This window comes from Pyrus communis, chromosome 7, assembly GCF_041283825.1.
Source record: "Pyrus communis isolate YQ-2024b chromosome 7, ASM4128382v1, whole genome shotgun sequence".
NCBI classification, from domain to species: domain Eukaryota; kingdom Viridiplantae; phylum Streptophyta; class Magnoliopsida; order Rosales; family Rosaceae; genus Pyrus; species Pyrus communis.
The window spans coordinates 7,113,976-7,138,148 of record NC_142571.1 but is presented as its reverse complement, the minus strand read 5'-3'; the positions used below and the strand labels follow the sequence as shown (position 1 = coordinate 7,138,148).

The window sequence follows — 24,173 nt, the reverse complement described above, 5'->3', positions numbered from 1 at the left end:
ACCACGGCACCGTCCAATACTAGAGACAATATAGTTGACCCATATATGCCCAGTCAAGTCCAAATATTCCATAATCTATAATCAAGATAATTTACAACCAAGTGTTGATGCACAAAAGCTGATCCCCTTAAAGTTGGATTTCATTTAAGAAATCTTACTTACAAACCTATAAAAGCACTACTAAATTATACACTAATGGTATGAAGTGACCGTATTTGTGACTTAAAACCTTTATCTTCTCTTATAACTGAGAGTAGCGGAGCTTTTATTTATTTATTTTGGTGTGGTAATGTTCCCATTACTTGTTCTTTGGATAATGTTAGGGAAATTAATTTTATAGGTAAAATTTTGTAAACTAAATGATATGAAAGTTGATAATTGAATTATGAATTAAGCTTTGATAAACATGATGATTCTTATTAGTGATGTATCATTTAGTTTATGAATTTTATCGATAAATTTAGTCTTCTTATCATTACCGTATTCTTTTGTGTATATCCTCAATCCAATCACGAGACGCAAACACGCACCAATCCGGAAGGAGAGGGTCAGAAGACCTACACTATTTGTTGGCATAAATAAATGACACGACACTACACCAAAATTAGCAATTGTAATTGTACAAAACCAAAGATAAATACTTTTTTTTTTCATACTATCGATGAACAAGAATGAGCATTTTTTATGCATTCGAACACGATTATATGATGTTATTATTTCACTCAAATATAAAACGTAAATTTGTTATTTTATTAATATACCCAAAATGTGACATACGTCAACATTGTTGCCTACCTTTATTATAACACATATAATAATATGCTACATAACTTGTATTTTTGGTATCCATAAAAAAATTTCAACAAGAACACATTCATCAAGCAAGTCACTGTGTCATACTGTTTATAATCAAAGAGAAAATTTCACACAAAACCAATATCTCTCTTTTTTTTTCATTTGTTTTAAGTTAAAGTATGAATATGCCACTTATTATTACGGTCTAATAATATTCCTCTTCATTGGAAGTGAGAGGTCTTAGGTTCAATTTTCATCAAAGGCAAATTTGAACCACATTATTGATAGCACATCGTGATGCTTAACCCACTCTTCATCATTTAATGTAGATAATATTGTTCGTTAAAAAAAATAAAGAAGAATGAATACAATAATTTTCAAAAAAGTGAATATTCCTAATATTAGTTCACAAAATTAGATGTAAATTGAATTTATTCATAAAATTAAGTTAAAAAGAAAAGAGAGAGACTTTTTTGGTCAGGTCAATGCTATCCCTCATCGACTACGATATCGGTGGCTGTAGATCCACTGCATGCGTACAGAGCACTCTGGTTATGATTATAAATTGGATTCTGCTAAAGCTGGTATACAAACCATCAGTCCTGCTATACTCTTTTATAAATTGAGTTTTAACTTCCTTACAAAATAAATAGCATCATCATGGGGATGGGGTTTTACAACTCCATTTCTGCATTGTTTTTATCATCCTTTTTTATGCATGCTTTCATTCCCCACTCTTGCCTTCCTTGTTTCGCCCTTCCGGGAAATGAGACAGATAGACTCGCTTTGCTTGAAATCAAGGCTAGCATAACTCATGACCCTTTTAAAGTCCTGACTTCATGGAATGAAACCATCCACTTTTGCTCTTGGCATGGCGTTACATGTGGTCGTCGTCATAAGAGGGTCACAAGCTTGAGCCTGCCGTCCTTGAAACTTGCAGGATCTATGTCGCCGCATGTTGGGAACTTGAGTTTTTTGAGAGTCATTAATCTCCAAAACAACAGCTTAGGCCATGAAATTCCTCCAGAATTCAGCCGCCTGCACAGATTGCAACAACTACGGTTAAACAACAATTCACTGAGTAGAGAAATTCCCACTAACTTGTCGCGTTGCCTTCAGCTCTTCGGGCTCGGTATTGGTTTCAATGTGCTGATGGGAAAGATTCCAAAGGAGCTTGGCCTTTTGTCAAAGTTAAGATTTTTTTCCATCCACTTTAACCACTTTACAGGAGGAGTCCCTACTTCTTTTAGCAATTTATCATCTCTTTGTTAGTGTTTTGTAAAATGGAAGAAGAAGAAAATGCACTGAGAATGATGAAAATGACTTCTATTCTCTCTGCAAGTTACAGAGGAACCTTTTCTACTTGTAAAAGTATATTTTCCACTCAGCACACACAATCGTGCAAAAGGGAATAATTCTGTTAACAAGGCTTAGCTAGATCTTTTCTTCTAGAAGAAAAGATCACAGCCACTCATCTAGCAATAGCTAGGATCATCACACATGGCACTCATGGCCTTACATAATTTGATCTTACACTTGGCAATTTCTAAGCACAAGTGAATACACAATTAAAGACAAGATTATTCTCAAATACTAATCAGCTCATGGCTTATAGTTCAACACTCCCCGTTAAGCTTTGAGCTGATTTGATTCCAATCAACTCTCTGAGATAGCTGAATCGATCCTTTGCCAATGGTTTTGTGAAGATATCGGCTAACTGCTCTTTTGTAGGACAGTAGACTAGATCAATGATTCCTTCTTGCAGAGCATCTTTGATAAAATGATATCTTCGATCAATATGTTTAGTCTTCTGATGGAATACTGGATTCTTTGTAATAGCAATTGCAGATGTGTTGTCACACTGTAATGGAGTAGCTTCAGTTTGAAGTTCTCCAAAGTCTTCCAGTACAAACCTCAGCCAGATTGCTTGTGCAGTTGCCTCTGAAGCACTGATATATTCTGCCTCAGCAGTTGAAAGTGCTACACATGTTTGTTTAACTGATGCCCAAGAGAAAATCCCACTGCCAAAAGAGAAGGCATATCCTGAAGTACTCTTACTATCATCCACTGATCCTCCCCAGTCACTGTCACAGAAACCAATCACCATAGAATTTGTACCTTTCACATACTCCAGACCATAGTCTAAGGTTCCTTTAATGTATCTGAGCACCCTTTTGGCAGTTCCATAGTGTTTGTTTGTGGGAGAATGCATGAATCTGGCAAGTAGACTTGCTGCATACATTATGTCTAGTCTTGTAGCTGTAAGATACAGTAAGCTCCCCACAATCTTTCTGTACTGTTCTTCATTTGCTGGACCACTTCCATCATCCTTACTGAGTTTTTCAACTGAAATCAATGGTGTAGACACAGGCTTGCATTCATTCAACCTAAATTTATTCAGCAAAGATGAGGCATACTTCTTTTGATGAATGAATATGCTGGAATTAGTTTGAATGACTCCCATTCCTAGAAAATGGTGGAGTAAACCCAGATCAGTCATCTCATATTTCATCATCATATCCTCTTTGAATTCTGCCAACAGTTCAGTGCTACTACCTGTGTAGACAATATCATCTACATAGATAGACACAATTATAATATCCTTGTCTCCCCTTGACTTGATATATAATGTTGGTTCACTGAGACTCCTTTGAAAACCACACTGGGAGAAATATGCATCAATTTCTCCATACCAGGCTCGAGGTGCCTGTTTCAGTCCATAAAGGGCTTTATGAAGCCTATACACTTTATCTTCCTTGCCTTGCACTGTGAATCCTTCTGGTTGGTCTACATATACTTCTTCCTGCAGTACACCATTCAGGAAAGCCGATTTAACATCAAGTTGGTACAATCTCCAGCTCTTTTGGGCAGCTAATGCAATAAGGGTTCTGATAGTGTCCAGTCTAGCCACTGGAGCATAGGTTTCGTTATAGTCGAAACCAGGTTTCTGAGCATAACCTTTGGCAACCAACCTTGCCTTATTTTTCAAGACTGTGCCATCCAGATTCAATTTCGTTTTATAGACCCATTTAACCCCAATGATAGGCTGCATTGTTGGTCTATCTACCAATTCCCATGTACCATTCTTCTCAATCATATTCAACTCATCCTGCATTGCTTGTAACCATGATTCATCTTGAGCTGCTTCTTCATATCTTTCAGGCTCCATAACACACAGATTACATTGAGCAAAAATATCATCAAGATTTCTCCATTTCAGAGGTGTGTGGTCATAAGTCTTTGACAGTGTTGCAGTTTCAGGGGTGCAACTTACTTGTTCTTGTGTATAAGAAGAAAAACTAGGACTGATAGAACTTCCTTCAATCACACTCATCTCATATGGATTCACACCAACTACATTCTCAGGTTGATCCTGGATGTAAGTTGCAGCAACTGAACTTGGTGAACTTTCTTTCCAATTCCAGGTCATGGATTCATCAAAAACCACATCTCTTGACAAGATTAACTTGTTAGTACATGGATCAAATATTCTGTATCCCTTCTCACATGTAGCATAACCCACAAATACACCTTTAACACTCTTAGCATCTAGCTTCTGTCTTGTCTTAGTAGGTATATGAACATAGCACAGGGAACCAAAAATCTTGAGATGTGCAAGACCTGGTTTTCTGCCACTATAGGCTTCAAAGGGGGTTGTATTTCCTAGTGCCTTTGTAGGACACCTATTTAGAATATATACAGCTGTGTGTACAGCTTCAGCCCAAAGAACATATGGCATACCTCTATCATGAAGCATAGTCTTTGCCATTTCAACCACAGTTCGATTTTTTCTCTCCACTACTCCATTCTGTTGAGGAGTATAAGCCATAGTGAGTTGCCTTTGAATGCCTTCAGTTTCACAGAATTTAGTAAACTCAGAAGATAAAAATTCTCCACCCCTGTCACTTCTTAGACTTTTAATTTTGAGATCACTTTGCAGCTCTACCATTGACTTGAACTTTTTGAAGTAATTGAATGCATCAGATTTGTATCTGAGAAAATACACCCAGATCATCCTTGTACAGTCATCAATGAATAGCATGAAATATTTGTTTCCAGCCAATGATGCATTCTGCATAGGACCACACAGATCAACATGGACTAGTTCCAGGGGACAGTTTGCTCTCCAGGATTGTTGCTTTGGAAACCAGTCTCTATGTTGCTTTCCAAACTGACATCCTTGACATACATCTTTAATTTCCTCTAGGTATGGAAGACCATGCACCATATTTTTCTCACTGAGTTGCTGCAAGCCCCTGAAGTTCAAATGACCAAGTCTTCTGTGCCAAGTCCGAGTAGAGTGATCTATACTTGCTTTCAGAACCAACTGATTGTCAGGCAACAGAGAAAGAGGATAGCAACGATTTTCTTTCTTCTTGACCTTGATGACAAGATTGTCAAGTGAAGGTCCATCAAATACACTACACATACCTCCTCCAAACACTAGGTAGTATCCATGCTCATCCATTTGACCTACACTCAACAAATTTTCCTTCAATCCTGGCAAATGCATGACCTCTCTGATATACTTCTTCCCTTTGTTAGTATTAATTTCCAATGAACCCATTCCAGCAACGTTTACTAACACCCCAGTAGGCATTTGCACCTTTCCAGCAACATTTGTTCTTATATCGACAAGGAGATCAGCATTCCCTGTCGTGTGATTACTACAACCACTGTCAATGTACCAATTTCCATTGACATTTTTCTCTGAGATTGCACTATTAGCATAGAACAGATTCCCTGTCACTTCCACCTGATTTGCAGAATTTGCCTTTTGTACAATTTTCCCTATAGTGCATTCCCTAGCCCAATGACCAAACTTATCACAGTTATAACATTTGGGCTTCCCTTTATATCTACATTCACCAAAATGGAACTTAGAGCACACTCTACACTGTGGTTTGGTACTCTCTTGACCCATTGACTGTGTTTGGTATGGATTGGATACAGGGCTATTAAGAGATTTCTGTTGGAATCGAGGTTTCGAATCCCATTTCTTTCCCTTTGCATTCCAATTCTTCTGGAATTTTGATGAACCAGATTGAGTTCCACTCCTATTCTGCCCTTGTGAACTCACTGAGAATGATGCAAATGCTTTCTCAGTGGTATCAACATTATGTAGATCAAACCGCTGTTCTTGACTCTTCAAGATTGAAACAACTTCTTGCAATTCTACAGTCTCTAAACACTTTGTATTTTCTATAACTAAACAGATCGAATCATAAGGTTTACGTAGACTAATCAGAACTTTCTGCACATGTTCTCATTAGAAAGTGATTCACCAAATGTTCTCATCTGATTAATTAAATCATTCAGCCTTGTGAGATAGTTAGATAGAGACTCATCATCTCGCATCCTAGCATACTCAAACTCTCGTCTAAGATTCTGAAGTTTTACAGATCTAACCTGATCACCTCCATGATATTCTCCATACAGTAGATCCCATGCCTTCTTGGCTGAGTCAGCGTTTGCAATCCGAGGAAAAATCTGATTAGAGACTGCGTTTTGTATGATTCCCAGAGCCTTTGCATCTCTCATTAGCACGGTCATCATTTCATCATCACGATCGTCTTCCGATGACCCTTCAGCTTCCTTCTTCTTCTTCTTCGAGTCAGGTGTTGACACTCCCTTTTCTACCAGGTTCCATAACCCGAGAAATTTGAAGATTGTAACCATTTTGATTCTCCAGAACTCGTAGTTCTCACCGGAGAAGATTGGAGTCCTCACTTCCGAGCCTCTAGATCCAGACATGATTTTGATCTGAATCGACAACCTTCACAGAGTTTCAATGGAGCTTCGATTGAGCTCGATAGCTTCACAGATTTACGCCCAGATTGTTAAATCCAACCTGGCTCTGAGGCCATGTTAGTGTTTTGTAAAATGGAAGAAGAAGAAAATGCACTGAGAATGATGAAAATGACTTCTATTCTCTCTGCAAGTTACAGAGGAACCTTTTCTACTTGTAAAAGTATATTTTCCACTCAGCACACACAATCGTGCAAAAGGGAATAATTCTGTTAACAAGGCTTAGCTGGATCTTTTCTTCTAGAAGAAAAGATCACAGCCACTCATCTAGCAATAGCTAGGATCATCACACATGGCACTCATGGCCTTACATAATTTGATCTTACACTTGGCAATTTCTAAGCACAAGTGAATACACAATTAAAGACAAGATTATTCTCAAATACTAATCAGCTCATGGCTTATAGTTCAACACTCTTGAAGTGTTCTCCGCAACTTCTAATAATTTGAGTGGCACTGTCCCGGATATTTTTGGACGAATGACCAATCTTAGCTTTCTTTCTTTCGGTGAAAATAGCCTTTCGGGTATGCTTCCTCCCTCAATCTTTAATCTTTCTTCTCTCACACTCCTTTCTATGGGAGTCTACCCTCAAACTTAGGTATGGTCTTTCCGAGTCTCCAAACATTTTTTATTTCCGGTAACCAATTCAGTGGATCTATTCCTGTTTCATTATCAAATGCCTCAAATCTATTTAGATTGGGGATCGGAGGTAACCACCTGCATGGAAAAGTCCCTCCATTGACGAATTTGCATAAGCTTGAGTTGTTAGACCTTGCTGACAACCATCTCGGAAGTGGGGGAATTGATGACTTGACCTTTCTCTGCGATTTGACCAACGCCACCCATTTAGAAATTCTCCCAATGTTTACCAACAATTTTTGGGGCACGTTACCTTAGTGCATAGGAAACCTATCTTCTTCTCTTCAAATCTTCATTATAGCTCAAAATAAAATATTAGGAAGTACCCCGAATGAGATTGTAAATCTGGCTAACTTAGAGCTTTTGGGGATGGACGAGAACCAAATTTCAGGTCACATTCCCCCTGGTCTGGGAAAGCTGCACAAGTTATATCAATTAGCTTTTGATGGGAACTCTCTCTCTGGAAATCTTCCATCCTCTTTCAGAAATTTAAGTCAATTAAATGAGTTATACTTAGACGGCAACAAACTTCAAGGCAATATCCCGCCGAGTTTAACAGAGTGTCAGAATTTGAGGATCTTATCTCTTGGTGCCAACAATTTCAGCGGTATCATATCGCAAGAAATCTTTGGTCTGCTGCACTTGTATAATTTGAGTTTAGGACAAAATCAGTTTATAGGCTCCCTGCCAGAGAACATAGGAATTTTAATAAATCTAGAGTATTTAGATATCTCTGATAACATGTTATTCGGTAAAATTCCGGCTAGTCTTGTTAGTTGTATAAAATTAGAGTACCTAGACATGCATGGAAATTTCTTCAATGGGACAATTCCATCAACTTTGAGTTCACTAAGAGGTCTTTCAGAATTGTATCTTTCTCACAACAACTTGTCAGGCACCATTCCAGAATTCTTAGAAGGTTTTGTATTTTTGGAATCTCTGAATCTATCTTATAACAATTTTGAGGGCATGTTGCCGATCAAAGGAGTGTTCAAGAATGCAACGGCGACATCAGTTGAAGGAAATAGCAAGCTTTGTGGGGGCATACCTGAGTTTCATTTGCCAAAGTGCAAACTCCAGCATGCAAAAAAGAAAGGATTGAGCTTAACCATGAAATTGGTTCTCTCCCTCGTTTGTGGGATTCTTGGAGTCATTTTTGCACTAACCTTTTTGTACCTTTATTGCTCACGGAGGGACAAAAAGGGTCAAGCTGCAACTGATTCGGACAAATTTCCCCAGGTGTCTTACCAAAGTCTTCTAAAGGCAACAAATGGATTCTCCTCAACCAACTTGGTCGGTATGGGCAGTTTTGGGTCCGTTTATAAAGGACTACTTGAGCAAGGTGAAACTACAGTTGCCATCAAGGTACTCAACCTCATTCGTCGCGGAGCTTACAAAAGTTTTATTGCTGAGTGCAAGGCTTTCAAAAATATTAGACACCGTAATCTTATCAAGGTACTCTCGGCATGTTCTGGTTTTGATTATCACGGTCACGACTTCAAGGCCTTAATTTATGAGTTCATGGTTAACGGGAGCTTGGAGGAATGGCTGTATCCAATTCATAGAATTGGTGAGAGAAATGAGAGGCCAAGGAGCTTAACAATTTCTCAGAGGTTGAATATTGTTATTGATGTTGCTATGGCATTGGATTATCTCCATCATCATTGTGAGACGCCAATAGTTCATTGCGACCTCAAACCCAGCAATATTCTTCTCAATGAGGACATGGTTGCACATGTAGGTGACTTCGGGTTGGTGAGGTTCCTACCAAAAGCTGCTGAAAATTCTTCTGGAAATCAATCAAGCTCTTTAGGAATCAAGGGAACTATTGGTTATGCTCCTCCAGGTAAATACACTTGGTGGTTTATTTTTCCCTAGCTAGTATTTTAAAATTGTGCAGTATTTATTTTAAAATTTTCAAACATGAAATGAGCTTTTAGCATTTCACTAGAAAATTAGAATCTAATGTTCTGAATTGTGGAATGCAGAATATGGCATGGGACATGAAGTGTGGACACAAGGTGATGTGTACAGCTTTGGCATCCTCCTGTTGAAAATATTTACAGGAAAAAGACCGACCGATGACATGTTTCAGGGAACTTCAAACCTTTATAGCTTTGTGAAGGCAGCTCTGCCTGAGCAAGTGGAAGAGGTTTTGGATCCCGTTCTTGTTCAAGAGAGCAATCATCCTAATGAGGGGAGGGTAAGCAATCGCGTCCTAATCATAGAAAGTTTAATCTCTGTTCTAGAAATTGGTGTTGCTTGCTCAGCGGAGTTGCCTAGAGAAAGACTGAACATCTGTGATGCTGTGGCACATATGTGTCGGATCAGAAACAAACTTCAAGCAAATGGTATATGCGAATAGAAGCTTATTGTTAATATGTGGTATAACATGTAATAGTATTGATGTTATGTGAAAGCGTTCCCGTATTTGTTAGATAAAAAATGCAGTGCAAATGGCTAGTTGATCAATGCTTGCCAAACAAACTTATTTGCATCGAATTATGCTTGAACAATGACATTCTGGCTTTGCCAAACATTACAGGACGAACACTCTGAAAGAATTACAAATAAAAATTAAAAAACAAAGTTGTGGAAAGTATTCATCAAATTTCAAACCTATATTGGAATTCCTGCTCTATGTTGAGAGGTTTATCCCTGGTTGAAAATGGGAAGCGTTATATAGTAGTTTATTGCTTTTTTTATTTTATTTTTTCAGAAAACCTTGACGGTACGAGGAGAATTTTATTAATAACATAAAGTAAGTTACATATAATTAGGGGACATAAACCTAACTTCTCGTAATACATGAAAAAGAAATAAAAAATACATGAAAAAGAAGAGGGACATAAACCTTACTCTTCTATAAACGAAACAATAAAGATACAAAAATATGCATTCATCAGTCATCCATTCATCAACATTTATCTGAGCATTCATCAACATTTATCTTTCGCTCGCTCACTCTCATATTTTATTAAAATATTGTTGGTCCAGGCAACACAGAGGTGGACATTCATCAAAGCCATGTCACAGATCCAGTGTCATGCACAGTTTTTGTCTCAATATTTGTCACATGGAGATGGAGGCATGCAAGCACACAGAAAATTACATGAGCATTGACGAAATTTTAGGTCTATAAATGCATGACAGAAACATTTCACAAATCTGTATGACTTTCAGAGATATTAAACCATGCTTAATTTTAACGCAGTGGAGGGATTTGATTTACCTTCCATTTTGTAGATCCGAGTTCTTGCAGCCATCTTTGCTGTGTGTACAGCACCTTCATTTGTGAGCCATTGCTCCTTGCAGTTCCTATGCCCCCTGGCCTTACTCGGATCCCCAAGTCTACACACAGAAAACATACATGCATCAGTCAGAATTTCGTTTTCATTTGACCTTCCGTCATGAAAACGGAAGGGAAAAATGGTTGGATGCATTTGTATTTCAGATATCGCCAAGTAGAGACCATAATCGCAGAGAGAATGAGAGATCTTTACCTCGGGTTTCGCAGAGGAATGCACGATGGTGACAATCTGGGCTAGAATCAAAGATCGCCATGGCTGGGTTCCGTTTTTGACAGGGATGGAGATGGATTCATGTTTTGACGTTCTGGGTTGAAGATAGAAGCTAGGGTTTCAGTTCTATGAGAAATGAAAAGAGAGAGAGGAAACGAAGGAGATGGCTTTAGCGGCTCTAAGCTCGAGGGTTACAGGGAGAGGTTCTCAAGCGGCGCTAGTTGGGAGAGGTTTTCCAACTCTCCAGACTCCAGAGCACTGAAATATCGCTTTTTTCCAATATTTTCCAGCGCCTCTGTTTCTTGTCACCACGTCACAACTTCGAATCCCAGGTGTGTCTGTTTCCTTTCTTTTCTTTTATTTCTGTTTATGTTTCCCTTGTTATTTTATACTTTCTTTCATTGTTTCTTTTTTCTATTTCTATTCCCCAGTTTATTTTCTTTGTCTTTGTTAGCTATTTTTCGGTTTTTAAGGTTTTAATATATTTTTTTTCTTTCTTTATTTTTTCCGCATCTTGAGAACAATGTGTGATTTAAGTTTGAGGTGGGAAAGTAAAATATTTAGATTTTTAATTTTTAAGTATGCTAAATTTTTTCATTCTTTTTAAGTTTATATTCATATATTATTTTAAACGTTAGAACAAATGAACATGGTGGAGATGAACCCCACGGTAGAGTATTTTCTATTTATTGTTTAGGCACTAATTCATGAGTTATCCTTTGACAATTAGCACATTCACACCAACATGATTTTTGGGGGTGAGATTGAAGCACTTGCTTTCATTTGAGTTCCTTTTTTTTTTTTTTTTTTTTTTTTTTTGTTCTAAAAAAAAGAAAGTAAAGTTTAGTTATTGTTATAAATAAAGTAATAATTGTTCCACCAGGACTTTGCTAACTATAACTAAGAATATGGTGAAATATATGGCATAATATGGACTCATCATTCAACATTGAATTATTCCACAAACAACTTGGAATTCTATTCCATTGTTCAAGCATTGCAGTATTGGAGGCACTATCTGATCTACAAAGAGTTTGTTATGTTCTCCGATCATGACTCTTTAAAGCATATAAACAATTTGGAAAAATTGCCAACGAGGCATGCTAAGTGGGCAGCATAGTTGCAAGAATTTACATTCGTCTTAAAGCACAAAGCTGGTGTGCAAAATCAAGTTGCAGGTGCTTTGAGTCGGAGGAAGTATTTACTTGGCTCGATGAGAATTCAAGTATTGGGGTTTGACTCTTTGAAGGATTTATTGAAAACTGATCCTTTCTTCTCTACATTTGTTAAAGATCTTAAGCATGGAACTATAACATAATATGTGTTGCATGATGGGTTTCTTTTTAAAGGGAACCAACTTTGCATACCAGAGTCTAGTTTAAGATTGAGGATCATACAAGAGTTACATAATGAAGGCCACGTTGGAAGGGACAAGACCCTGAGCTTATTTCTTTCTCTTATTTCTGGCCTACCAAGCACAAATATGTATATCATTTTGTAGAATGATGTCGAATCTGCCAAGCTTCTAAAGGCAAAGTGGCAAACGCTGGATTATACATGCCATTACCCATTCCATCACAACCATGGGTAGATATAAGCATGGATTTTGTTTCAGGTTTGCCTTGTACTCAGTGCGGTGTAGACTTAATTTTTGTTGTGATGGATCGATTTTCCAAGATGGCTCACTTTATTGTCTGCAAGAAGACAATGGATGCTTTGAAAGTTGCTGAGTTATTCTTTCATGATGTATATCGAATTCATGAGTTACCAAGATCGATTGTTTCTGATCGGAACACCAAATTTCTAAGTCATTTTTTGAGGAGCCTGCGGAAATTAGCTAATACACAATTGAATTTTAGCAACGCCTCATCCTCAACCTGATGGGCAAACTGAAGTTGTGAATCGCTAATTAGGGGACCTTTTGTGTTGCTTAGTTGGTTAACATCTAAAGTCATTGGACCATAAGTTATGTATTGTGGAGTTCGCCTACTATTGTTCCGTCAATTGCAGCACCGAAATGTGTCATTTCTACATTGTCTTTGACTTAATTCCACTAGCACCAGTTGATCTTACTCCTGTACCAAACGCGAAAAGAATTAGTGGCAAAGATGAAAGTTTCGTTGATAATGTCATGCAAATCGATAGCATAACGCATAAGCACCTTCAAGAAACAAGTCAGAAATACAAAGCTCATGCAAATTCCAAAAGGCGAATGGTGGAGTTTGATGTGGGAGAATTTGTTTGGGCAGTTTTGACGAAGGATCGTTTTTCAATTGGAGATTCCAATAAACTGTTTGCAAGGAAGATTAGGCATATCAAATTCTTGAAAAGATTAACCTCAATGCTTATCACCTGAAGTTACCTAACCATATTTGTACTTCTAATGTGTTCAATGTGAAACATCTCATTCCATTCCAAGTGGACAACGAAGATACTAGAAATGCAAATTCGAAGGTGAATTTTCTCCAACCCAGAGAGGATGATGCAAATATGATGGCTAGTTCATTTATGGATCGTTGGGATAAATTGAATGCTTAACATTATTAAGTAAGACTTAATAAACTCAATAACAGCTTGGGGCCTTTTTTTGGCTGATCATAACAGCCATGACGTTTTTATTGCTGATAATAGCCTTTCTTTATGTAATTTTCAATTTTCGGTGCTATTAAGTTTATTGCCCTTTTAAATTCTGAATGTAAGTTACAAGTTGGTGATAAAACCCACTTCTTGCTGGAAGGTGGGGATGTTAGACCTTTTTTGAATGAATGAAATATGCAGAGAGATTTCTTTCTCAGTTTGTGCCTTTTTGTTTGTGAGATTGTTCAGCTTTATTCTTCTAGTTGTCTACTGCATGTAATAGGAATGTAATATTGGAGAATAATGTTGATTGTGATTTGATCTCTTAAAGATATCAATCCTATATAAGGTATCTTATATTGTAAATAGGATTGATGGAATCCTTAATTGAATATGATTATGATACTTGACTTGGAGGCTAAGAAAGTAAGTTTAGGTTTCCTTTATGGATGGAAACCCTAACTTTTAGCCTATATAAAAACACCAGTCCCTATAAGCCCTAGAACACACAACATAATGCTTCCCATGGAGTAGTTGTATTATGCTAGGAGTTTATAGAAGACATTGGTGTCGCCGTGCCCTTTCTCCTTCCTTACTCGAGTACCATGGTTACAACTGGAATCAGGTTTGTCACTCATTCGTTTGTGTTTTAATTGTATAACCTTATAAAGCTAACAGTTTGACCATCGCAAAGTCTAGTGGCACACACTTTTTCCAACTTAACTTGTAAGCTAAGCAAGAAAATAGAATCAAAACAATGTAGTAGCTATCTTTCAACACTTATTTCAAGCTGATAGGCTAGTAATCTATATATAAAGCCAACACAAAAAGTGAATAGTGTTTTTGGTATCACCAAGCTTCAACAAAAAATTTAGACAAAATTCCCCCAAGACAAAAAATTCAAAGATATCCCAAAATAATGCATCAAATAAGGTAAGGGCATTTTTGTCATTTTACCAATGTTTTTTAATAATTAATTTTTTGTGATTTTTTTAATTAGTACCTCACAATAGACTAGTAATAACGTGATTAAGTTCTTTTTTTTTTAAAACACGTTCAAAACATCTTAAGAGGCATGTAATGCCGCTTATAAAAAATTATTTCACACGCGGATAATAATGTGATTAAATTAGTTGTCAAATGATTTTTTTTTTAACAAACAATATTATCTACACTAAGGGGGAGTGGGTGGGCTTAGCCTCACAATGAACTAGCAATAATGTGATTCAATCATCTGTTTATTAAATATTATTTTCTCTATTTTAATGTAAATTCTATAGAGATTGATTTTATTATATGAATTCAGCTGCTTTAATTGATTTATGAGGGGTTTCTTTTAGCATAATTTAAGATTATTCATTTAATTCAAATATTTGACTTTCCTTTTGTCATTTTATTAAGACTTATGTGAGCCTGAAGGATGGACTAATCCTTTGAATCTGGTAACAACATGTATCATCCCCTAGAACAACATTCTCTTTCAAATCTTTCAATCAATCGAAACTACTCCCGAAAACGACTTTTTTTTAACCCAAGCAGTTTCTTAAAAACTCGTTTCAGATATAAAACTTACGAATATATAGACATACTTTTGTTATTTCTAATAATATAGCTCGATAATAATTCATTTCTTTTAAAGCATACCTCGACCGTTCAAGACTTATGTGGGTGTCTAATATAATTGAAGTGCAACAGTATTTTTCTGGAATGTTACATTATCAGAAGACACCAAAAAAAAAAAGCATTTCATGTGAATCCTGACCGAAATGAAAACGCAGCTTTGTACAATAGCCATTTTTGTCTCCACTTTAGGATGCAACTTTCCAAATCATTACGATGCCATAGTACAACTTTACAAATTATTGCAATGTGCAACTTTTCCAAATGTGGTCGACTTTTGTAGGCTAGCTGCAGGCCAGCCACAAAAAGGGCCTTTCATTCGGAATCAGATCAATTTTGGATTTTTATGTTTGGAACTTTCGGATCGAGAAATTGGAACCGTTGAAGAGAATTATTTAAATCATTGAGTAATAATTGATGAATGCCAGCTATATCTACCAGTCTACCACGGCACTGTCCAATGCTAGAGACAATCAAGTGTTGATGCACAAAAGCTGATCCTCTTAAAGTTGAATTTCATTTAACAAATCTTACAAACGTATAAAAGTACTACTAAATTATACATTAATGGTATCAAGTGACCGTAATTGTGACTTAAAACCTTTATCTTCTCTTATAACTTAGAGTGGTGGAGCTTTTTTTATTTATTTTTTCTTTTCTCTACTCGCGTGGTAAAGTTTCTATTACTTGTTTTTTGGATAATGTTAGTAAAATAAAATTTGTAAATAAAATTTTGTAAACTAAATGATATGAAAGTTGATAATTAAATTATGACTTAAGCTTTGATAAACGTGATGATTCTTACTAATGACACATTATTTAGATTGTAAATTTTATCTACAAATTTAGTCTTCTTAACATTATCCGTAATCTTTTGTGTATATCCTCAATCCTATCACGAGACGCAAACACGCACCAATCCGGAAGGAGAGGAGTCGGAAGACCTACACTATTTGTTGGCATAAATAAATGACACAACACTACACCAAAATTAGCAATTGTCATTGTACAAAACCAAAGATAAATATATATATATATATATATATATTTTTTTTTTTTTTTTTTTTTTTTTTTTGCATTCTATCGATGAACATGAATGAGCAATGTTTGATGTATCCGGACATGACTATGCAGTGTTATTATTTTACTTAAATATAAAACGTAAATTTGTTATTTTATTAATATACCCAAAAAGTGACATACATCAACATTGTCGCCTAACTTTATTATAATACGTAGAATAATACACCATATAACTTGTATTTTTGATATCCATAAAATTTTCTCAGCAAGAACACATTCATCAAGCAAGTCACTATGTCCTACAAAAATAAAAATAAAAAATCAAGCAAGTCACTGTGTCATATTGTTTATAATCAAAGAGAAAATTTCACACAAAACCAATATCTCTCTTCTTTTTCTTCATTTGTTTTAAGTTAAAGAATGAATATGTCATTTTACAATCTAGTGATATTCCTCTTCACTTGAAGTGAGAGGTCTTATGTTCAATTTTCACCAAAGGTGAATTTAAAACCACATTATTGATAGCACATTGTGAGGCTTAGCCCACTCTCCACCCCTTAGTGTAGATAATATCGTTCGTTAAAAAAAAATTAAAGAAAAATAAATACAATAATTTTCAAAATAGTGAAATATTCCTAATATTAGTTCACAGAATTAGATGTAAATTGAATTTATTCATAAAATTAAGTTCAAAAGAAAAGAGAGATTTTTTTTGGTCAGGTGAATGCAAACTATCCCTCATCGACTAAGATGTCGGTGGCTGTAGATCCATTGCATGGGTACAGAGCACTCTGGTTATGATTATAAATTGGATTCTGCTAAAGCTGCTAGACAAACCATCAGTCCTGCTATACTCTTTTATAAATTGAGTTTTTAACTTCCGCACAAAACAAATATCATCATCACGGGGATGGGGTTTTACAACTCCATTTCTGCAGTGTTTTTTGTCATCATTTTTTATGCATGCTTTCATTCTTCACTCTTGCATTCCTTGTTTCGCCCTTCCGGGAAATGAGACAGATAGACTTGCTTTGCTTGAAATCAAGGCTAGCATGACTCATGACCCTTTTAAAGTCCTGACTTCATGGAATGAAACCATCCACTTTTGCTCTTGAAATAGCGTTACATGTGGTCGTCATCATAAGAGGGTCACAAGGTTGAGCCTGCCGTCCTTGAAAATCTTAAACCTAAGCCTACTGCAATCACGGGAGAGAAGACAATATTGTCTCTTTTTTTAATCAAGTATCTCTCTCTGTTGATCGGGATAATTCAGGAAATTCGGAAAAAGTCTAAATTGCCTCTAGAGATCGTGATCACATGATGCATGACAAGTCTCTCTTTCATCCTTCAAAAGAGTGTCGTGGCCAATAGAAAGATTATCTCAGTAACAGAGGCTGGTCCAATTGTACTCACCTCATTTTATCCTTCTACAGTACCTCAGTAACAGAGGCTAGAAATATTATCTGAGTAACAGAGGCTGGTCCAATTGCACTCACCTCATCCTTATCCTTACATAGTACCTTGCTTCTTCCGGAATTATCAAATCATATTTTATCAGTCAATCAAATTACCAATCGATTGGGTTATATCATATTAATGTTTCTATTTTTTTGATTACTTCCAAATATCCAAACTAGGGTTGTAATTAGGCATGGTACTAAGAGAAGGGGGTTGTATTATGTCGACGATGTGGGTTGTAGCGGAGTGAATCAAGTACACAGTGGGAATGGTGACAAGATTAAGAAGATTTAGTTAAGGCATCGGCGAGTTGGGCATGCCTCGTTTGGCTATTTATGGAAGTTGGTTATGTTATTATTTACTAGTATTTCAGACTTTGATAGCAATCCACATGTCTTTCTTTCCCAATACGAGCTACACGAAGAAACATAAAGAATTAAATTTCAGGTGGTTCAGTTGGATCTTTTTCAACCACCATGGGTGGCCCAATGGTTAGGGATGAATTCTAGGCCCGTATTCCACATGGCTCCTGGGTTCGATTCCAGGCGTTGGTGAATCGCACGATGGTGGCCAGGGGAGGCTGAAATGCCTCCATGAGTCTTACCTACCTCCGGAAGGATGAACTATCATGGTAAAGTCACCAACTTGTCCCCTTTTATTAAAAAAAAAGAAAAAGTTGGATCTTTTTCTAATGACTCATAGTGGTCAGATGCGGCTAGAGAACAGGAATTGGCTCCGATCACTTGGTCAGTACCAATCCTAAGACCAAATGCTATGTCAAAAAAGTACATAGAAAGTTTTGAACGCTAACCTCGGGACCCTTAGCTTCGTCTTACCCCTTCACACAATACGACTTTCATGAGTAATACGCGAACAACTAAGCGATAGCTCTCTTCACTTGCTATAATCTTCCATCTCTCCTTGTTTCTTTTTTTCTTTTTTTTTCTAGAGAACCTCGGCGGTATATTATAAAAAGTGTACAATGAGATTTAATAGTACTAATAAACTAAGTTTTTTATTTTTTTTAATATAAACGTTATTTAAAAGTCCCTTCAAAGTTGGGACCATGTGCAATAGCACCTTTTGGTCCCCCAAAGCCGCCTCTGCCGCAGTGGTTGTTTGATCTCAGCCTTGCTCATACCTAAGTTCCCATTACCTATTCTTTTGTGTATATCCTCAATCCATTCACAACACGCAAGCACGCACCCAATCTGGAACTAGAGGAGTGAGGACGAACATTATTTGTTGGCATAATCAAATGACACAATAATACACCAAAATTAGGAATTGTCATTATACAATAAGATAGCTAACTATTGTTTTATTAGCATACTATCGATATGAACAGGAACGAGCAATTTTTTATGTATTCGAATACCATGATATGGTGTTGTTACTTGTGAATTTGGTTTTTTATTTTATTTTATTTTTTTATATTTTTTATATCAATATACATAAGAAGTAAGATATATCAACCTTGTCTTCCTCACCTTTATTATAACACGTAGAATAATACGTCACCTAACTTGTATTTTTGGTACCCATAAAAATTTCTTAACAAGAACAACACATTTATCAAGTTAGTCGCTATGTCATATGGTTTCTAATCAAAGAGAAAAATTTCATACAAAACTAATATCTCTCTTTTTTCATTTGTTTTAAGTTAAAGAATGAATACAATGACTTCAAAAAAGTGAACATTCCTAATATTAGTTCACAAAATTAGATTTATATTGAATTTATTCATAAAATTAAGATAAAAGATACATTTTTTTGTCAGGACATCCCTCATCGAGTACGATAGCGATTGGGGCGGCTGATCCACTAGGTACAGAGCACTCTGATTCGGATTATAAATTGGATGCTGCTAAAGCTGCTAGACAAACAATCAATACAGCTCAACTTTTTTACAACTCCATTTCTACTTTCGCACAAAACAAATATCATCATCATGGGGATGGGGTTTTACAACTCCATTTCTGCAGTGTTTTTGTCATCCTTTTTTATGCATGCTTTCATTCTTCACTCTTGCCTTCCTTGTTTCGCCCTTCCGGGAAATGAGACAGATAGACTCGCTTTGCTTGAAATCAAGGCTAGCATAACTCATGACCCTTTTAAAGTCCTGACTTCATGGAATGAAACCATCCACTTTTGCTCTTGGCATGGCGTTACATGTGGTCGTCGTCATAAGAGGGTCACAAGCTTGAGCCTGGGGTCCTTGAAACTTGGAGGATCTATATCGCCGCATGTTGGGAACTTGAGTTTTTTGAGAGTCATTGATCTCCAAAACAACAGCTTAGGCCATGAAATTCCTCCAGAATTCAGCCGCCTGCACAGATTGCAACACCTACAGTTAAACAACAATTCACTGAGTGGAGAAATTCCTACCAACTTGTCGCGTTGCTCTCAGCTCCTCAGGCTCGCTGTTGGTTTCAATGTGCTGATGGGAAAAATTCCGAATGAGCTTGGCCTCCTGTCAAAGTTAAGAAATTTTCGCATACACTTTAACCACTTTACAGGGGGAGTCCCTCCTTCTTTTAGAAATTTATCATCTCTTGAACAGTTCTCCGCATCTTCTAATAATTTGAGTGGCACTGTCCCTGATATTTTTGGCCGAATGACCAATCTTAGCTTTCTTGCTTTCGATGTAAATAGCTTTTCGGGTATGCTTCCTCCGTCAATCTTTAATCTCTCTTCTCTCACAGTCCTTTCTATGATAATAAATGAAATCCAAGGGACGCTGCCCTCAAACTTAGGTATGGTCATTCCGAGGCTCCAACTATTTTCCATTAACAAAAACCAATTCAGTGGACCTATTCCTGTTTCATTATCTAATGCCTCAAATCTAATTAGATTGGCGATGGCAGGTAACCACCTGCATGGAAAGGTCCCTCCTTTGACAAATTTGCATAAGCTTAAGCTGTTAACCCTTGCTGACAACCATCTCGGAAGTGGGGGAATTGATGACTTGACCTTTCTCTGCGATTTGAGCAATGCCACCCATTTAGAAATTCTCCTAATGTCTACCAACAATTTTGGGGGCACCTTACCTCAATGCATAGGAAACCTGTCTTCTTCTCTTCAAAAATTCAATATAGGTCGAAATAAAATATTAGGAAGTATCCCGAATGAGATTGCAAATCTGGCTAACTTAGAGGTTTTGTTGATGTCTGAGAACCAATTATCAGGTCACGTTCCCCCTGGTGTAGGAAAGCTGCACAAGTTATATCTATTAAATTTGAGTATGAACTCTCTTTGTGGCAATCTTCCATCCTCTTTCGGAAATTTAAGTCAACTAAATGAGTTATACTTAGACGGCAACAAACTTCAAGGCAACATCCTGCCGTGTTTATTTCTGTGTCAGAATTTGAGGATCTTATCTCTTGATGCTAACAATTTTAGCGGTATCATATCGCAAGAAATCGTTGGTCTGTTGAACTTGTATGTATTGAGTTTACCTCAAAATCATTTTACAGGCTCCCTACCAGAGAACATAGGAACTTTAATAAATCTAGAGTATTTAGATATCTCTGATAACATGTTATTCGGTAAAATTCCCACAAGTCTTGTTAGTTGTATAAAATTAGAGTACCTATACATGGATGGAAATTTCTTTAATGGGACGATTCCATCAACTTTGAGTTCACTAAGAGGTCTTATAGAATTGTCTCTCTCTCACAACAACTTGTCAGACACAATTCCAGAATTCTTAGAACGTTTTGTATTTTTGGAATCTCTGAATCTATCTTATAACAATTTTGAGGGCATGTTGCCGATCAAAGGAGCGTTCAAGAATGCAACGGCGACATCAGTTGAAGGAAATAGCAAGCTTTGTGGGGGCATACCTGAGTTTCATTTGCCAAAGTGCAAACTCCAGCATGCAAAAAAGAAAGGATTGAGCTTGACCATGAAATTGGTTCTCTCCCTCGTTTGTGGGATTCTTGGAGTCATTTTTGCACTAACCTTTTTGTACCTTTATTGCTCACGGAGGGACAAAAAGGGTCAACCTGCAAGTGATTCGGACAAATTTCCCCAGGTGTCTTACCAAAGTCTTCTAAAGGCAACAAATGGATTCTCCTCAACCAACTTGGTCGGTATGGGCAGTTTTGGGTCCGTTTATAAAGGACTACTTGAGCAAGGTGAAACTCCAGTTGCCATCAAGGTACTCAACCTCGTTCGTCGCAGAGCTTACAAAAGTTTTATTGCTGAGTGCGAGGCTTTCAGAAATATTAGACACCGTAATCTTGTCAAGGTACTCTCAGCATGTTCTGGTTTTGATTATCGCGGTCACGACTTCAAGGCCTTAATTTATGAGTTCATGGTTAACGGGAGCTTGGAGGAATGGCTGTATCCAATTCATACAATTGGTGAGACAAATGAGAGGCCAAGGAGCTTAACAATTTCTCAGAGGTTGAATATTGTTATTGATGTTGCTATGGCATTGGATTATCTCCATCATCATTGTGAGACGCCAATAGTTCATTGTGACCTCAAACCCAGCAATATTCTTCTCAATGAGGACATGGTTGCACATGTAGGTGACTTCGGGTTGGTGAGGTTCCTACCAAAAGCTGCAGAAAATTCTTCGGGAAATCAATCAAGCTCTTTAGGGATCAAGGGAACTATTGGTTATGCTCCTCCAGGTAAATACACTTGGTGGTTTATTTTTCCCTAGCTAGTATTTTAAAATTGTGCAGTATTTATTTTAAAATTTTCAAACATGAAATGAGCTTTTAGCACTTCACTAGAAAATTAGAATCTAATGTTCTGAATTGTGGAATGCAGAATATGGCATGGGACATGAAGTGTGGACACAAGGTGATGTGTACAGCTTTGGCATCCTCCTGTTGGAAATATTTACAGGAAAAAGACCGATCGATGACATGTTTCAGGGAACTTCAAACCTTTATAGCTTTGTGAAGGCAGCTATGCCTGAGCAAGTGGAAGAGGTTTTGGATCCCGTTCTTGTTCAAGAGAGCAATCATCCTAACGAGGGGAGGGCAAGGAATCGTGTCCTAATCATAGAAAGTTTAATCTCTGTTTTAGAAATTGGTGTTGCTTGCTCAGCGGAGTTGCCTAGAGAAAGATTGAACATCTGTGATGCTGTGGCACATATGTGTCAGATCAGAAACAAACTTCGAGCAAATGGTATATGCGAATAGAAGCTTATTGTTAATATGTGGTGTAGCATGTAATAGTATTGATGTTATGTGAAAGCGTTCTCGTATTTGTTAGATAAAAAATGCAGTGCAAATGGCTGGTTGATCAATGCTTGCCAAACAAACTTATTTGCATCGAATTATGCTTGAACAATGACATTCTGGCTTTGCCAAACATTACAGGACGAACACTCTGAAAGAATTAAAATTAAAAATTAAAAACAAAGTTGTGGAAAGTATTCATCAAATTTCAAACCTATGTTGGATTTCCTGCTCTCTGTTGAGAGGCTTATCCCTGGTTGAAACTGGGAAGCGTTCCATGGTAGGTTATTGCTTTTGTTATTTTATTTTTTTAGAAAACCTAAACGGTATGAGGAGAATTTTATTAATAACAAAAAGTAAGTTACACCTAGTCAGGGGAACATAAACCTAACTCCTCGTAATACAAGAAAAAAGAAAAAAAAATACATGAAAAAGAAGGGGGATATAAACCTTACTCTTCTATAAACGAAACAATAAAGATACAAAAATACGCATTCATCAGTCATCCATTCTTCAACATTTATGTGAGCATTCATCATCCATTCATCAACATTTATCTTTCGCTCACTCACTCTCATATTTCATTAAAATATTGTTTTACATATAGTTTGGGGGTGGTCCAGGCAACACAGAGGTGGGCATTCATCAAAGCCATGTCACAGAAAATTACATGAGCATTGATGAAATTTTAGGTCTATAAATGCATGAGAGAAACATTTCACAAATCCGTATGACTTTCAGAGATATTAAACCATGCTGAATTTTAACGCAGTGGAGGGATTTGATTTACCTTTCATTTTGTAGATCCGAGTTCTTGCAGCCATCTTTGCTGTGTGTACAGCACCTTCATTTGTGAGCCATTGCTCCTTGCATTTCCTATTCCCCGGGGCCTTACTCGGATCCCCAAGTCCACATACAGAAAACATACATGCATGAGTCAGAATTTCGTTTTCATTTGAGCTTCGGTTGTGAAAACGAGAGGGAGAAATGGTTGGATGCATTTTTATTTAAGATATCGCCAAGTGGAGACCATAATCGCAGAGAGAATGAGAGATCTTTACCTCAGTTTTCGCAGAGGAATGCACGATGGTGACAATCTGGGCTAGAATCAAAGATCGCCATGGCTGGGTTCCGTTTTTGACAGAGATGGAGATGGATTCATGTTTTGACGTTCTGGGTTGATGATGGAAGCTAGGGTTTCAGTTCCATGAGAAATGAAGGGAAAGAGGAAATGAAGGAGATAGCTTTCACGGCTCTGGGCTCGTGGGTACGGCGCCAGTTAGGAGAGATGAGGAAATGGGTTCAACTCTCCAGAGCACTGAAATTTTGCTTCTTTTCCCAATATTTTCCAGCGCCTCTGTTTCTTTCTTGTCAGCAGGTCACCACTTCGAATCGCAGGTGTGTCGGTTTCATTGTCTTTTCTTTTATTTCTGTTCCTGTTTCCTTTGTTATTTTATATTTTCTTTTATTGTTTCTTTCTTTTATTTTCTTTTGTCTTTGTTAGCTATTTTTCAGTTTTTAAGGTTTTAA

At 37.0% G+C, this 24,173-nt stretch overlaps 3 protein-coding genes and 2 long non-coding RNA genes across 7 annotated transcripts in view; 4 read left to right on the top strand and 1 right to left on the bottom strand.

Moving 5' to 3' along the window:
- The window catches only part of LOC148695584 (uncharacterized), a 95,207-nt gene that overhangs the window by 23,311 nt on the left and 47,723 nt on the right, over positions 1-24,173 (top strand). The gene's annotated exons all lie outside the window — the stretch shown is intronic.
- Positions 1,211-2,139, top strand: LOC148695595 (uncharacterized). The gene has a single exon (XM_088697877.1). It carries the CDS (start codon positions 1,456-1,458, stop codon positions 2,065-2,067), a length of 612 nt encoding a protein of 203 aa, XP_088554003.1. The 5' UTR covers positions 1,211-1,455; the 3' UTR covers positions 2,068-2,139.
- Positions 7,598-9,696, top strand: LOC148695594 (putative LRR receptor-like serine/threonine-protein kinase At3g47570). The gene is made up of 2 exons (XM_088697880.1): positions 7,598-9,089; positions 9,232-9,696. Exons 1-2 carry the CDS (start codon positions 7,613-7,615, stop codon positions 9,606-9,608), a joined length of 1,854 nt encoding a protein of 617 aa, XP_088554006.1. The 5' UTR covers positions 7,598-7,612; the 3' UTR covers positions 9,609-9,696.
- Positions 9,969-11,090, bottom strand: LOC148695593 (uncharacterized). Its single transcript, XR_015964748.1, has 2 exons — positions 10,747-11,090; positions 9,969-10,594 (listed from the first exon to the last, which is right to left on the bottom strand). It is a non-coding gene; the product is annotated as an uncharacterized LOC148695593 (long non-coding RNA).
- LOC148695592 (putative LRR receptor-like serine/threonine-protein kinase At3g47570) lies at positions 19,265-22,692 on the top strand. The gene is made up of 2 exons (XM_088697879.1): positions 19,265-22,085; positions 22,228-22,692. The coding sequence occupies exons 1-2, from the start codon at positions 19,304-19,306 to the stop codon at positions 22,602-22,604; spliced, it is 3,159 nt and encodes a 1,052-aa protein (XP_088554005.1). The 5' UTR covers positions 19,265-19,303; the 3' UTR covers positions 22,605-22,692.

Coding starts and splice junctions, on each gene's coding strand:
- LOC148695595 (XM_088697877.1), top strand. CDS start 1,456: ATGGGGATGGGGTTTTACAACTCCATTTCTGCATTGTTTTTATCATCC.
- LOC148695594 (XM_088697880.1), top strand. CDS start 7,613: ATGGACGAGAACCAAATTTCAGGTCACATTCCCCCTGGTCTGGGAAAG. Junction 9,090..9,231: donor TATTGGTTATGCTCCTCCAG/GTAAATACACTT, acceptor TGTGGAATGCAG/AATATGGCATGGGACATGAA.
- LOC148695592 (XM_088697879.1), top strand. CDS start 19,304: ATGCTGCTAAAGCTGCTAGACAAACAATCAATACAGCTCAACTTTTTT. Junction 22,086..22,227: donor TATTGGTTATGCTCCTCCAG/GTAAATACACTT, acceptor TGTGGAATGCAG/AATATGGCATGGGACATGAA.